Below are 15793 nucleotides of genomic sequence, written 5' to 3'. Positions count from 1 at the left end.
AATGGTAGAACAAAATGATTAAAATGAGTAAGTTGTTAGAACTACTTTTGTTAACCCAGGAGCTCCAAAATTTACTTGCTGTTTGGCTTGCCCTCTTTCATAGTATCAGAGAAATGGAAGACTACAAGTGTCGCCAGTTGTAAAATGGATTTAAAAGGGATGATGGGACCAAGAAAGCTTAAATGTTTCATAGATTGTTTTAAATATGTTAAGAAATAAAATTAGTAAACTGATGTAGAAGTACATCTGTGAAAAATCCTAGATATTTTAAGGTTAAAAAAGGTCTTTGAAGGCAGGACTGGTTGGGAATTAATAATTCCTATTTGAATTTTCTACACAAAGTCCCTGGTGAGTACCAAAAAAACTCATCTTTTCTTTCCAGTCCTTTCTGCATGTGGAGCCTGACTGCTTTGGTTGAACTCCTAATATATTTAACTTCTTAGAGTTTTCTATTTGACCTCTTATGGATGTTTTAAATGGAAGTCAGTGAGATCATTGAGACAAATGAAATGCTGTCCACATATATTGTTGATACTGCTCAGTACAGACATCTTTTAAGATGTGTTATGCATTTTTTTAGCACCGGTGATGTAGCTGTATTTTGAAAACAAAGCACAGTTCACCTTTTGCTAAATCACCAGCAGTACTCCCTAAACCATCCAAATATTCCAGGGTGGACTTGTGCAGAGTGATATAAAATTCCTCAGAGTTGGAGCATTAGGTGGTGTGTTAACATTATAGGAGATTTAATATTGTTTGAATATCTCATTTTTGAAGTTAAATTAAGACAGGAACATGACTTGTTGCAGAATCCTGAAATACTTTTTTCCTGATGGCTTGGAACAAATAGAGATGAAGCAGCCAAAACATTAATGCACAATAATTGACTACAAATGTCTGTAAACGTGTTCTGTTAGGTTGCTATGAAACTCTTTATTCCTGGCGAATGAGAAGATGACTGTGAGACTGCCTTAAAGCTTTTGTCTCTTACACAAAGGGTCTGTGGTAATTTGAACATTCATGGGATACTCTTTGTTCTGAAAATCACAAAGATCACTCCTTTTTATTTAAGTAAAATTGAAGCAAGTATTGCTTTTTTCTTTGATGTTTGTTCTTCATAATTTCAGATTTTCTTTGTTAGGAAAGACTTCTAGAGTGTTTTTTTAACTTCCTGAACATGCATCTAGTCATACTCCTTAGTTATTGGGAAGGAGAGATGAGAAGAATCATCCTTTATTTTCCCATAACCCTCTATGTTTGCCATATTGCTTCCCTCAGTAGCTGGCAAAGGGCACCGACCTGTTCAGGTGGCTGGAACCAGGGATGTTTGTGAAGCCAGGCAGGTTAATTGAAATGCACACCAGTGTAATGTCTTCTGCAGGGGCTGACGCACCTGGCTGCAGAAAATGCAGAGCTGCTGCTTTCACCTGGGCTGACAAGTCACCTCCTTGAGCTGGTGGTAGCTTCTTTTATGCTGTATGGCTGATACAAATCATAGGAGGAACACATTTTAGGAAGTGTTTCTTTGTTGGTAAGGAAATGAAATATGGAAATACTAAGTGTATCTCTGGGTTGTCTGTCTGCTTCAGTCAGATTTCAGCTGAAATCTGAGTCTGCTGGTTTGCAGAGGATGGTGTGAATGGCGGTTTATCAAAATGGGCTTCCTTTTTGTGTTTTGAAAAAAAGTGAAAAATAAGAAAATATGAAGTAAAATAGATAAAAATACATAGACTTAATGCATTTAAATGCTAAATATTTAAATATGTTGTGTTAGTTTTAGTAATGATTTTCATGCTGTATCAATAAAAATAGAAGGTTAAAGCAATATGATACAATTTTTATGTTTGGGGAAATGAATATATTTGTTTTACCCTAACAATGTGTATGTTTTTTTGTCATAAGGGGCTAGATTTTATAAAGAAAGCCCTACTCCTCAAAACTCTGCCTGAAGTTGTTTTCTGATATAATATATAGTAAAGTGCTTTAGGATTTTCTTTTAAGTGGTCAGTATTATTGTTTAATGCTACAATCAAAACCATTCCTGAGTAATAAATTTCATTCATCGAGTTCCCTTGCTCACTCTTTTCTGTTTTAAGTCATGGTGCTTCAGAATTGTACCTTTAGTCCTGAAACTCCAAATTAGGTGCTTTACTCTTCACATTACAGCTGTCTCCTTACATTTCACGTTTGCTTTTATGATTTTCACTTCCTTTGTCATCATACTCCATTGACAGCAATGTGATACCTCTCATTTAATATTTCATTAGTATTTCAGCAGTTTTATTAGGATGTATTTTATGTTTTGAATTATAGTATTACATGCTAGTGTGGTGGGGTTAATGTGCTTTTAAATTAATTAACCATCCTAAATTGATATTAAATAATTAATTTTCAAGTTTGTATCAATTATTAGTTAAAAGCTCCTTTTGAAAAGGATTGTTCAAATACATTTCAATTTTTGTGTGAGTTTTATTTATTTATGGAACCTGTGTATTAGGCTATTTCAGTGTACTCTGAAAAATCTGTTAGTAAAGAACAAGGTTAGGTAAGCTATAAGCCTTAGATCAAAATATCCTGTAAGCAAGTGAAGAGACAAATAGTGATCTGCCAGTGGACTTAAAAGAAGCAGGAAAATAGAAAGTAGGAAAGAAAATGACCAACATTACCATAGGTCTTTATATTGTTAATACATTTTTAGTTTAATAAAATAAGATTTGTTTTAAGTTAAAATTAATTGTGTCAGTGCGAGAGAAGGGAATCAAGATGGCTAATTCATGGTATGCTAGACAAATAAAAGGGAGGGAAGGAAGTGTTTGCCAAGTGTTTATGGTGTTACAGATGGATATGGGTACAGGGCTTCTGCACCTTCACAGTTGTGGTGGTACGGCCTGGGACAGCTACACATTTACACAGGACGTTTTTCCTTTTTTTGGCCATGATGTCTGTCAATGGAGAGTGTGCACCAGAGAATGCAATATATGAACTGAGATTACAGCTCTTTCAGGAATGAGAACAATTTACACAATGAAGGGTCCCTTTAGAGGGAAAATTAATCTTGGATTCTCTTTGTTTCCACTGTCTTGTATGAGAAATCATGGTGTGTCCTGCAATTGTGGCAGCTCTTTGGACTTGCTGTTGGCTTGTGTAGCCTCACTGACACCACCAACACTGTAGTATCATTTGATGACATTTCTTTTTTTACTTGCTTTAAATGAATGTTGCTGGTGAAGGGGAAAAAAAAAAGGAAAGCAGAGGGAGAGCCAAAAACATATTCACTGATATATCTATACATTCATACATACATATGGACAGGGTACAAGGGGTGACAGTGGTGTGCTGGGTGGCCTGTGAAAATGGAAGATGTGTCCTTGAAAGATTTGTAAAACATACTTGTCTTTAGTATATTGCAAGTACTTGGACAATGGTTTTTCCCTAATCATCCCTTTCTGAAAACTTCTGTTAGCTTTCCTTTTTATAGTTGAACTTAGAGATATTGAAATTTGAAGTCCGGCTAGTAACAGCTTTCCCACTTATTAGTTCAGTCTGGTTTTTTGGTTAGTTGATTCATGATTATTTTGTTATTGTTTAATTTATTTCATAGCCACTGGTGTGCACTGTGCACATTTTTTCCATCCAATTTGAAGTCCTGGCATTTTCGTGCATGATGGATTCCTATAGAAACCTACTGTCTACCCAGTGTTCTAAAAGGAAGATTTAATAGCAGACCAAGATATTTCTGCTGTACTCCCTTGGCAGAAAAGTACTGCTGGAAAATATTGTAAATAAGTCTTATACAGGATTTTTAGTGGTGTTTTATCTCCCTCCCACTCCTTCTTGTTTTTAATTTCATGAACTGAACAATTTTGTGTGCAGTCATCTATTAGATTGATGCATATTTGGGATCAGAAATTACTGTGGCACAGAAACTTTGCACTCCCATAGGGGAGAAATGAAAGGAAATGTTTTGGGTTTGTAGCAGGAACTGCAGTTCCTTGGGGACAAAGCAACTTATGTAAATGTGACCTTACCTTGGCAGAGAAGGGTGATGAGAATGGGCACTGCTGATGGGGAGTGTGGGCCAGAGGCAGTGTGCTTTTGTACAGGTGCCCCTGGGCATCTGTCTGCCTTTGAACAGGGACAGTTACTTGTCAGTGCCTGGAAAAAAAAATGGAAGAAGCAACATTTACCTTTATTGTAAACTATTAAAGATAGTTATAAGTCTTGTTCACTCCCATATAAGCATGGGGGGGGTGGGGGGATGCATGTTTAAATGTGAATACGTCGGAACAAATTTTCCTTAAAGTGTTCAGAACGTTGTAAGTTACAGGAACTGTTCTTAGCTTTCATTCAGTTTTTCCTTTTCTTTCTCTAAGTTGTTACAAGTTAAAGTATCTGTACCTCTAATGGATGGTTATTGTTGCTGCACCTAAAAAAGCCCATCTAAATAGCGACATGCTTAGTTGCATGTGACTTGTTTATAAGTAAAATATTTCTGGGACAATGTTTTCTGCTTAGAGCTGGTTATATTGAAGGAATTGTATGTTTTTTTCTTTTTTTTTATTAGGTAAAGACAGAGTTTTCAACACCCCTTTATGTGAACAAGGAATTGTTGGCTTTGGTATTGGAATTGCTGTTACAGGTGCTACAGCCATTGCAGAAATTCAATTTGCAGATTACATTTTTCCAGCATTTGATCAGGTTGGTACTAATAAATTTGAGAGCAGTTAAAATAAATCTTACATCTGTTTAAATTACTCTTCTGTTAGCATTAGTACTTGGTTTGAATATGTAATTTTTGCAAATATAACCACAGCTGTATTACTGATATTTATGCATGCTTTAGGTAAACAGGCGTAAACTGCAAACAGTGCTAGTACTGTACTGTAAACAGTAAACTGTACCATGGCCAATTTGAAGGCTTATTAAATAATGGAAATTAGAGATCTGGTTTGAGGCAACTGTCTGTTTGTTTTAATTTTTGGTTTTGTGGCTGTGTTGGCTTCAGCAGCCATAAAGTCAACAGCCTATGTCTTCTGAACACAGTCTCATTTCTGCATACAGCTGCAGCTGGCCACGTGTCCACAGGACAAAGTACAGATCTGGACTGGGCTGATTGACAGTATAGAATGATGAAAGGACTGGATTATAAGGCTGCCCTTGAGGCTTAGGCATCTAATTTGAACACAAAAATTATTGGTTGATTTGCCTTGGAAAATGTTTGTCTTCGTGCTGACTTACAGTATTCCTTTGCTTCTAATGTCATCCTCTGAATCCCATGCATGGAACAGATGATGTCGTTACATTGCATGTATTGAAGTGTCTTGATGCATAACTAGAGGTATTGGACTGAATGTTACTTTTGTGTATAAATCTTCCCAGATTGTTAATGAAGCAGCCAAATATCGGTACCGCTCTGGAGATCTGTTCAATTGTGGAAGCCTCACCATTAGAGCCCCGTGGGGCTGTGTGGGTCATGGTGCACTGTATCACTCTCAAAGTCCAGAAGCCTTTTTTGCTCACTGTCCAGGAATAAAGGTATAATAACTCTTATTTTATGAAGTTTTTTTTTGTTTGTTTGTTTTATGATGGACCTGACTAGCAATGAGTCTGGGTGCAGAGGGGGGAAGAAGAGTACATGTCAATCCAGAATAAAATATCAGAATATGTTAATTAAAAACTATTAGAAAACTTAAACTCTGTTAAGTGTTTGAAAATTTCTAGCCATTATTGAAGCAATCTTTAGTACACATAGCATTTTGTATTTGTCTGGTTTTTTGCATTACAAAGATACATTTTACATAGTTTTGTGTCCAGTATAGTACAGAACCTAAAAGCTGACAAAAAGTAGTACTTTCCTTTAAATTTTTTAAAAATTTCTGCATCTCTCTTAAGTGCATTATTGCATTAATTTATATGAAAGACAGTGGTGGGCAGTAGGCACAAACTGAAGCACCAGAGGTTCTTTCTGAACACAATGAAGCACAGATTGCTCAGAGAATTTGCAGAGTCTCCATTCTTGTAGGTGCTCAGAATTTGTCTGCATGTGATTCCAGGCAATTGGATCTGGATGCCTCTGCTTGGTCAAGGGCATTGGACCAGATGACCCCCTGGAGGTCCTTGCCAAACTCAACTGCTTGGTGATTTTTGGAGTGAGAACTTCAGACAAGCTTTCTGCCCAAGATGGTGGCTTCCCTTGAAGTGAAGACACCTAGTGCTTGGGTGGATAACTTTCCTAGAGAAAGGGAGTGCAGGATATAATCATTTCAGACCAAGAGAATTTGTCCGGCTCTTCATTTTTTCCTGACCAAATTTTTGTCTGTGAACTTTTACTTCTCGGTTAGCTGGCATCCAGTCCATTGAGCAATGACTCAGGGCAGATTAATGCAGAAGATTTAAGCAGAACCAGTATTTGTATTCTAAAGACACATGTTCATTGTTTATCTGCTGTTTATACTGTTGTCTCTGTATGATTTTCGTGTCCTAAAGCTTCAGATATTACTCATCTACAGGGAGGCCATAGCCATTTCTCCTACTTGTTCTTCTCTTAAAAAAAACCCAAAAAAACAACAAACCTATATTATTCACACTTTATTTCATTTTGTTTGAGGAATTCTATACATTCTTGTCTTTGGGTGTTCTTTATGGTATTTGAGGTCATCTTCTGAACTTGAAAGTATTTCCTGATTATAGACAAATTCCATCTACAAAGTCTTTTGCCAGGCTATTGAAACAAATGTTTTCTAGAGCTTGTTTAAAACTAAAGTAGTTTATTATTGTATGAAAGCAAAACATAGCTTAGATAATTAAAATACTGACTCCAGGTCCAGCTAATTTTTGCTGCTCTTGTAGATCAATCTCAAATTTCTATACACTAAACCAAAGGATGAGGTTTAGTGGTCCACTCTGGTGATTAATACTCTTTCTGATTCATACCAGCTACCTAGGCTGATGGCTAGTCTTATGAACAAGTTAGTAAGTCAGAATTTTATTTAGTCACTCCGTGTAATATGATTTCTTTGTTCCCACCTCTGATCTTTCTGTTAGTTTTTCACTTTCTTTCACTTTTCCTTGGGCAAAATGCTAAAATAGGTTTCTACCACTACGATCCGTCATCTTAGTTAAAGGCACATTAATTCTGTGGAGCTGATGGAGCAATCAACTAGCTTTTTGTGCACAGAGAAGTGCTTTAGACTCTATCTTTTGAATATTATTGCTTTGTGAAAACAATGTTGTTCTTTAATATTTTTTGCAAAGCTGTTTGTTGGTACAGTTCATAATGTTTCAAGATTGAAGGTATATATGAATAACCCTGGCCCTTAAAATAGAAATCAAGAAGTTAAAATGAACTGGTGTTTCAGATGCATTTTCAAATGTCTGTAATTCTCCATATTACAGGAGGAAAGTCAGTGTCTTACAAGCTGAGAAGGGTAAGGTTTGATCTTTGGCAAGAGTGGCTTTCAAAACAACCCTCTTATTAAACTTTGTGAGAGGTTTCTGGCTTTTTATTTTATGTTTTTCTTAGGTGGCAGGTAGAATTTGTATTGCTCAAGCCAAGTGGAGTTTGTACAACTTTAGTTATTCAGGGAAAGATTGTGGTCATTGGTACTTAGGGAAAACTTATTGGGGTTTGAAAACAATACTGGATGGTTGTATCTTCTGTCCACTGTTGTGAGAGTGTACATGGAAGACATTAATATTGATTCTCTGCATTCCCTTGTACGAATATTTTCTCTCATGGTTAGAAGCTTTCTTTTAGATTTCCAGCCTAAATTTGTTCTTGACTAACTTGTATGTTTAACTTATCTGTCCATTTATAGCCTAGAGCACTTGTACTCTCTTTAGTCTTTGTTTTGTTAGACTAAAGAAATCAAAGTATCAAAGAATTGTTAACAGTATCTGGAGCTCTTTTGACATCTGTTTCATTCATTTTCTTTTCAAAGGGTTGAAAGAAACATTAAGTATTCCAGTTGAGTTTCCAGCAGCGATTTTTACAATAGCACTAACAGTTCCTTGGCTATGTTACTTTTTTTTAGGACTTAACTGCGTAGTATGCTAGTCATTTTTTGAGCAGATAATAAATTCACATCTGAATTTCTACTCCTGAGTTCTAAATCTGTAACAAAAATGTAGTCCTTAAACAAGTGACTTTCAATATGTATTTTTCAGTTTGTTTTTGTGAACTGGGTCTTTTTAGTATCATCCTCTCTAGTGTAGTGGCTTCCAGCTTTGGAATAGCCTTCATTGCCATGTTCTGATTTAACATCGTAAATGAATAAGGTAAATAAAGTCTGTCCTAAAAATGATTCATTCCTAAGGAGCTGTACTAATGTGGGTAATTTCCCATGTGTCTGTTACCAAATGCTTTGGTGAAATATTAATAAACTGTTTCTCCCTTGTTTAGAAAAATCACTTCTCAAGTTAATTTCATGTAATAGGAAATTTAGGTTGTGTTTTCACTCTTTTATATTATTTTTATATAAATAAATGATATTACTCTCAAAATATATTTTGAAGCCATGGCTGTAATTAAAATGTATTTTTTTTTTAACAATTGCTATAACTAATGTTTTCAGTGACTTCCAACTTCACATCTACAAAAGTGTTTGCTGGTAGACTTCATGCTGCATTTTGCAGCTCTTTGAGGTCTCTGGGATGGAAATTAATTGGTTCTTTTGATTTGAGGGAATTTGGCTCTTGGGTTCTATTTTAATTTGAACTGTGATAATTTGGTAATTTTCTTTTCATAATTGAAATTCTCTTAGATCATCCAAAGTTAACTCTTCTGTTGGCAAATGAATTATACTGTTTCCTTTCAAGTATTTGGATTACATCTGGAGGCCTTAGGTTTTTTGCTTGATAATGATTTAAGGTATTTATTGGTTATTTATTTCCAAAAAGAACAAATTTCAAGCTTCTACTGTAAGCAAAAAAAGTCAGCTTTAAGTAACTATTTTGTAGCCTTCAAAACTTACTGGACTAAGTCTGAATACCTTTAGGGTCTGTTCTGATGAAATTTTACCCAAGTAATTGAGGATCATTCAGCTGCATTTTTTGTTGTACATCTACAGTAACTTCACTAAGTTTATGTATATATGTATATTAATCTGACTGACATTCTTATGTTCCTTTTTACCTCAAATATTACTGTTAAGATGTTAGTTCTACCTTATCTGAGCACCTTAGTATTTCAATCACTATATAGAGGGGACTATTGAAGCCTCATCAGCGAACAAAATAAAATTCAAAATTTGGAGTGTGTTTTAATAATGAAGCACTGATGTCAATTCGCTTTGTAAGAACAGCTCAATCTGTAGGTAGATTTGTTTAAAGCAAATAATTGCTTAGTTTTAAGTATTATAAGGCAGTTTCTAGCAGAATTTCAATTTTGACTAAACTATTTAAAAATATTTTTACAGATTGTTATTCCAAGGAGTCCTCTGCAGGCCAAAGGATTGCTGCTGTCATGCATAGAGGATAAAAATCCATGCATATTCTTTGAACCTAAAATACTTTACAGAGCTGCAGGTAAAGATTTGTATGTTGTATTTTCCAATAATGGAACAATGTTTGGGGTTTTTTGCACGTGTATGTTAATAGCCTCAGCTAAAACAATGCTTCAGTAGAAGTCTTGACTCTAGCTATGAAGTGATATGGGTTTTTAGAGGAATTGTGAAAACTGAATAAATTCTTGAAGTTTGACTGCAAAGATAAACATTTTCGGTCTGATTTATGCTCAATTATGCTCAATTAGCTTTGGAAGTGGAATGCTTTACAGTCTAAGGTTAACAAAAGAAGTAGAACTAAGAGGTATTATTCATTATCAAATTCCAGTATAAATTTAGCAGAATTTGAACTGCTTTCTTGTGGTAACTCTAAATACTAAAATAAAGATTCCAGATCAGTTTTTATTTTTCCAAAAGAACTGAGCCCCACCATCACCATTTTCTCAAAGTTAAAATTTCTTTGAAATGCTTAATTTCTAAAGATCTTCAAAATCTCCTCATTTAGCTTTCAACCTTATTTGAAAGGAAATGTGATTGCCATTACTTTGTGTTTAGTCATAGTGACCTTTCTGATTCAGAGTAGTTTTAACAGCTCTCAGTTACATGTAATATATTGGAACATTGGAAATTGACAATGATGGTGTTTGAATTGGTTCTAAAAATTAGCTGGTTACTTCTTTGGACTAGAGAAACTTGACAGAACAGAAAACAGATTAAAATTTTTGCATGTGGAGACAGGAAGAGAAATAGGATGAGGAACTGATAAAATAGAACAGAAGCCCTGACTTACCTGTAGCATTTCCCTGTCCTGTGGCTTTATATGCAAGCTCTGCTTGATCCATCAGTCCAGTTTATAAGTTTACTCTGTGTGGACTGTATTTGAGTGAGAGACAAAATGTTTCTGTTTTGCTTTGGACCTTTTAAAAACACTTTTTCATCAGTGCATCCATTTTGTCAGTGAATTTATCCTCTTCCTAGACAGACAGTAATAAGGGAAAGATTTAGAAAACAGACATCAAAACTACAAAGAAATAGTAATGTAACTCAGGATCAGATAGGATATTTACTGATAAAACTGCTTATTTGCTTTTAAATTAAAAAAAAAAAAGCCCTGAAATCCCAATAGCAATGTAAATTTAAAAGTGCAGCTATTTCTAGTGTGGTGGGTGTGATGTATCCATAGGGTGTTGCATTCCTTAAATTTAGTGTGTTTTGAAGGCTTACTAAAATTCAACTGAAGGGCCTCTGTCCACTCATTTAGAGAAAGTAGTTTGAAAAATGAGCCTGAGTCCTGTTAAACAAAGAAAAAAGATGAAGTGTTTTTAAAGCAGGCCTTTATTTCTCCCCCTTCCCCCCATATTTACAAGTCACAAGTACAGACTGTAGAGTTAATAAAATACTTGCTTTTATATTGGCATGAAAGGCTGCACATCAAAATCACACAGCTTTTGAGAATATAGGGAGGTTTTTGTGTTTGAGGAAATGACTTGTAGAGCAACTACTGGATCATTTATTGAATATAAATCAGGCTTGTGATGGAAATCTTGAGTAAAGATGTGCTGAAATAGTGTTTAATGTGATGTATGTGCTGGTCAGTAACCAGCTACAGCATTGCTGTTGTTGGTAATTTCTGAAAGACAGTGATTTCCTCCTGCATTCTGATGGCTAATTTTAAGAGACTGTACCAAGATCTTTTGTCTTAAAATTTCTAAGAACATCAGTTTAGTGGTGTAAGTTGAAATTTATATGTACAAATGTGCAAATATATGTACAATATATGCAAATGTACATATAGTACATTTGTATCAACAGGTAACTTCTTTCATCTACATGGTTATTTTATTATTTCTACAATGGTTTTTATGTTCTGTTTATTTCCGCTGTGAACCTTTCTCTACATTATCGTTAGTTTGTCATCTTTACTATCCTTTGTGGGTTAGGTCAGCTTGGCCTGGAAGATGACTGCTGTCTGGGAGTTTCTCCTATAAAATTGATCTCTCTTAGAGTTCATTCTTATTCTCCTGGCCACAGTCAGGGTTTCTGGTAATTCCACCATGGAAACCAGGTGGCCTGGTGAATTCAGAAGTGCACTGGGGCCATCATGATTGATAAGATCAAGATGCAGCAGCAACGAGACACAAACTTGGTAAACAAGAATAAGATAAATGGTGGAAAGAAGAGTTTTAAAAAGTGACTTACTTGTGTTTCCTAAAGAAAATTTTTACAACACCCCATGTGAATGTGTTGATTCTAGCAGGAGAAAGTTTCTGAATTTGTACAATTTTCTGACTTAGACAGTAAGCTTGAACTATGTCTGCATTTATTGTGCTTTCCATTAGTGTCTCAAGACAGTACAGGGTTTTCTGAAGGCTGGGAACATGCAGGCTTTCCAAAACAAGAACACAAAATGGTATCAGTTGTTCTCTATTACTTAATTTTTCTTTTTTTTTTTTCTTTTCTTTTTAGCATGATATAATACTTCACCTAAGATTTTGGATCTTGTTGTTCCAGATGAAAATAAGTTTCTTTATTTCCATGATGATGGCTCATTCATTGAATAATGAAATTATATTGCCCCTACCATAGCTTTTTTTTTGCTCCTTGTGAATAGACATGTTTGTTCAGAGAGCTTTGTGACTGATGTTACAGTGGGTGTGTAGGGACTTCGTTGAAAAATTAAGGTGTTAAGGATGTTAATGAGAAAGGAGATTTTCTGTCTGTAAAATTAATGTAGGCTTTTGAGCCTTGTCATTTTCTTCTAATGGACTTTTCTTTCTTCCTGTGAGGCCTCTAAGTATTTGTCTGTGATATTTTGTTCAGAGTTGTTGATATATTTGAAATTACAGTTGAAAAGAAACTGTAGGTGGGATAGTCTTAAAAGACAAGGTATCTGTCCTTATTCAGGAAGCCTGAAGGTAATAATGCTTTTGTTTAAAACAAGCAAGCAAAAAGATTAAACTAAAATAATGACAAAAATCCTAACTTCCACTCCATTCCAGCCACCAAAAATTTATAACCCTTCTTTGAGTGTTCCTGACAAGGTTTCTTTATTTTCGTAGTCATATTTGTCTTCATGTATGTCTGCAATTTTTTTCTCCTTTTTCTTTATCATCCCATCAGATAGCTTTACTGAAAGAAACACTCCCATATGCCCCATACCCTTATCAATAAGTGGGACTGAGCAGGTTTGGTTTTTGTAACTGTAACTCTCAACCTTTGTGGTAAGGTCTCTCTCCCTGTATGTCCTTCCTCATGGCTTTTCTCTCTTCCTGTTAGCCCCTTTTATGTTGTAAAGATCCTTTTCTAGACACCCTTCAAGGAGCAGATGCTTTCTCTTTCACATAACCATACAAGTGTTTATCAGAAGTATTGTGTATGTTAATTTTCCTTCTATCTATTATCCTATCTATTTATTTTCCTTCCTTCTATTGTCTTATACTAGGAAGGAGCAAAGAAATGTAAACCTTTATGAGTTAAAATCTAGAGTTAAATATGCAAGTACACGTGTGAAGAGAGAATTCTGTTGCTATTTAACTTACGAGATCATAGTGTTATTGAAAGTGCTGCAGTGATGTCCCCCTAAATATCAGATATACTAAGAAAATATCTGAATTAAAAAGGAAAAAGAGGCTTTGGTTTATAACAGCCTGTGCAGTGTCAAGAGAACATAATGGTTATGAATCAAAGGAGAAGATGAGTCACACTGACATTATCAGGTTTAGACATCTTGTGGAGAACCTACTCTGATGTTTTCTGACCTTTTCAGTTTCATTTAATTGTACTATATATGACATGGGTGGTGTAGAAATAAATATAACTTGCATCAGTGGTTGTTATAGAGACAAGGCAGGTAAGATGAGAAAACATGTATTTTCTTTCTGCTGTTCAGACTGCTCCTTTAGAAAATGCAACAGATGTTGTACCCTCTAAAAATTGTCATGGCCCTTTTTCACTGATAATTACAACTTTTTGTTAATTGCTGTATTTGAAGTCTGTGTTTGAAACATTTGATTTAAAATACTTGATTTCTTAAGTAATAGATGAACAGGCTGCTTTGTACGGAAACATTGTTATCCTGGATTAGATAATTATTATGAAAGAATATTAATAGAATAATTCCATGTCCTATTTTTCATCAGTATTAGTTGGGAAAGGAGTTTTTGCAAAGCAATCAAGAAAAATCATTCCAAATGGGACTTTCCTGTAAATTTTTGACAAGCTGAATTTTCCATTTAAAATTGTCATGTGTGATAGATGAGCTCATTTAATGGACATTTTAGTGCAGAATGGTTCAGCTATAGTAAGAAATTAGTTAATTTGTGTAATTGTATGTTGTATTTTATTTCCCTAAATGGATAAAACGATTGCACAGAGGAAAAGCTCTTATTTCTGTAGCATGTACACCTTCTAGTTCTTCCTCTGGCTCATCCTCTCTTCGGAACCTTCTAATTCTTGTCAGTATCCTGGGTTTTCCACTTGAAGGTCCTGTGGTATCTTTTTCCGTTTCTTGTTCTCCAGGTTTCATGTAGGTGACCATTCCATGAGAAAGACAGTCATGCAATGCCAATTAGTATAGTTGTGAGTTTCATTATCTTTCAGGATCTCTTTCTGTTGCCTGAGGGTTGTACAATGTGCAAAATTCATAGAAACCTGATCTGCCACTAATGTGCAGTGAGCAACTGCTGGATGTGCATTTCTTCCCCTTTCTTTCCCAGCCCTTTATTTTTCTAGCCACTTGTTATTAAAAAAATCGTTACAGAGCAGGATGCTTGTACTAGGTGATCTCCAGAGGTCACTTCCTACCTGAGTCATTCTCTGGTTCTGTAATAGACATGGTATTTATAGATCATTATCAACAAGAAAAAAGAAAATTGTCTGCCAGGATTGAAAATTATTTGCTACTTTATTTTTTTGAAGTTACATTTGGAACTTGTACGCCAGAAAGAAACCTAGGTCATCCTACTTGTGTTGTATTTACCATAACAGGGAAGGAAAAATACTAACCACTTCACTACTGCTCTCACTCAGGGAGATTGTTCATTGTTACTTCAAGAAGCAATTTTGTTCAGCAGGAACTCAATATGTATTTTATGAGCTATGAAATATGTTAACAAAAAAAGGCAGAGTGTTTTCTTTATAAATTGTTTCTGTGTATTTAGAAGATTTATTTTTTTCTACTTATCACTAGAATATGTTTCAAGAAGTATTATTTGGCTTGCTGATGCATAGACAAGTTCATCTTTAGATCAAAACCAGTATTTCTTGCAAAATATTGTATATGGATGTCTTTAATCATAGTTTTAGTCATTAAACCAGTCAATGTATTGTGCATTGGAGCACTGATTCAGAACTAGCACAACTGACCTAACTTATCATTTTTCCAGCTGAAAACTCATAAATGAGTCTTGAATGGAGCTATGTTGAATGTCTTAGGGGAAGATAAGATACCTAATTCTTGCCTTCTCTCTTAAATTGTGGTGTATTTTTGGTGACTAGGTAACATTTTTTAAAGGAAAAATATTTAGATTTATTTAAAACTGCTATAATCAGAAGTTCTTGCTGACATTCCTATGTAGGTTCTGAAAACTTTTAACCTCAATTTAAACATAAAACTTCAGAGCACTGTATTTGGAGCATCAGGAGGATGCTGGCACAGATGATTCTTCTTGTCTGAGTATTAAAGTATAATTTCAAGACTCTTCTGATGATTACTAGAATAATCAAGAATTCTGATCAATTAGTGGTTACTTGAGTTTTTTTAATCAGCTGTAGCAGTGTCCATTTCCAAATCTGATGCTGACATTTTGACTGGATGTACGTCAGAACTCATTACTATCTTTTGCATGTGTATAGATGCATAATCTTGTTGTGATATATAACAGAAATTTAACTCTACACTGAACATATTTGTAACAGTCTAATTAAAAAGAATTAGAATTGCAGCTAAACCTTTGAAATGAATGCTGATACTCAGTTATTTTGGTCTAATGCTAATGAAATCACACAGTTGTTAGGGATGGAAGGGACCTCTGGAGATCATCCAGTCCCACCCCTCTGCTAAGGCAGGGTCACCTGCAGGTGGCACAGGAACACATCCAGGTGGGTTTTGAATTTCTCCAGAGAGGGAGACCCCACAAACTCCCTGGGCAGCCTTTTCAGTGCTCTGCCACCCTCAACATTAAGTTTTTCCTCATATTGAGGTAAAGCTTTTTCTGTTTATGTTTGTGGTCATTGCTCCTCATCCTGTCACTGGGCACCAGTAACATACTCAGTGAAATTTTAGTCTATTA

General features: G+C 35.1%; 1 protein-coding gene across 2 annotated transcripts in view; it reads left to right on the top strand.

Annotated features, from left to right (window-relative positions):
- BCKDHB (branched chain keto acid dehydrogenase E1 subunit beta) overlaps nucleotides 1-15793 on the top strand; it is a 109556-nt gene that overhangs the window by 16827 nt on the left and 76936 nt on the right. For both annotated transcript variants that reach the window (XM_074538327.1, XM_005485934.4), the window contains exons 4-6: nucleotides 4565-4698; nucleotides 5380-5535; nucleotides 9417-9525. In XM_074538327.1, coding sequence (XP_074394428.1) covers nucleotides 4565-4698; nucleotides 5380-5535; nucleotides 9417-9525 — 399 coding nt within the window. The remainder of the gene's footprint in view (nucleotides 1-4564; nucleotides 4699-5379; nucleotides 5536-9416; nucleotides 9526-15793) is intronic.

The sequence above is a fragment of the Zonotrichia albicollis genome, chromosome 3, assembly GCF_047830755.1.
Source record: "Zonotrichia albicollis isolate bZonAlb1 chromosome 3, bZonAlb1.hap1, whole genome shotgun sequence".
NCBI lineage: Eukaryota > Metazoa > Chordata > Aves > Passeriformes > Passerellidae > Zonotrichia > Zonotrichia albicollis.
The sequence above is the reverse complement of the archived record's forward strand: the minus strand, read 5'-3'. Positions and strand labels throughout refer to the sequence as shown.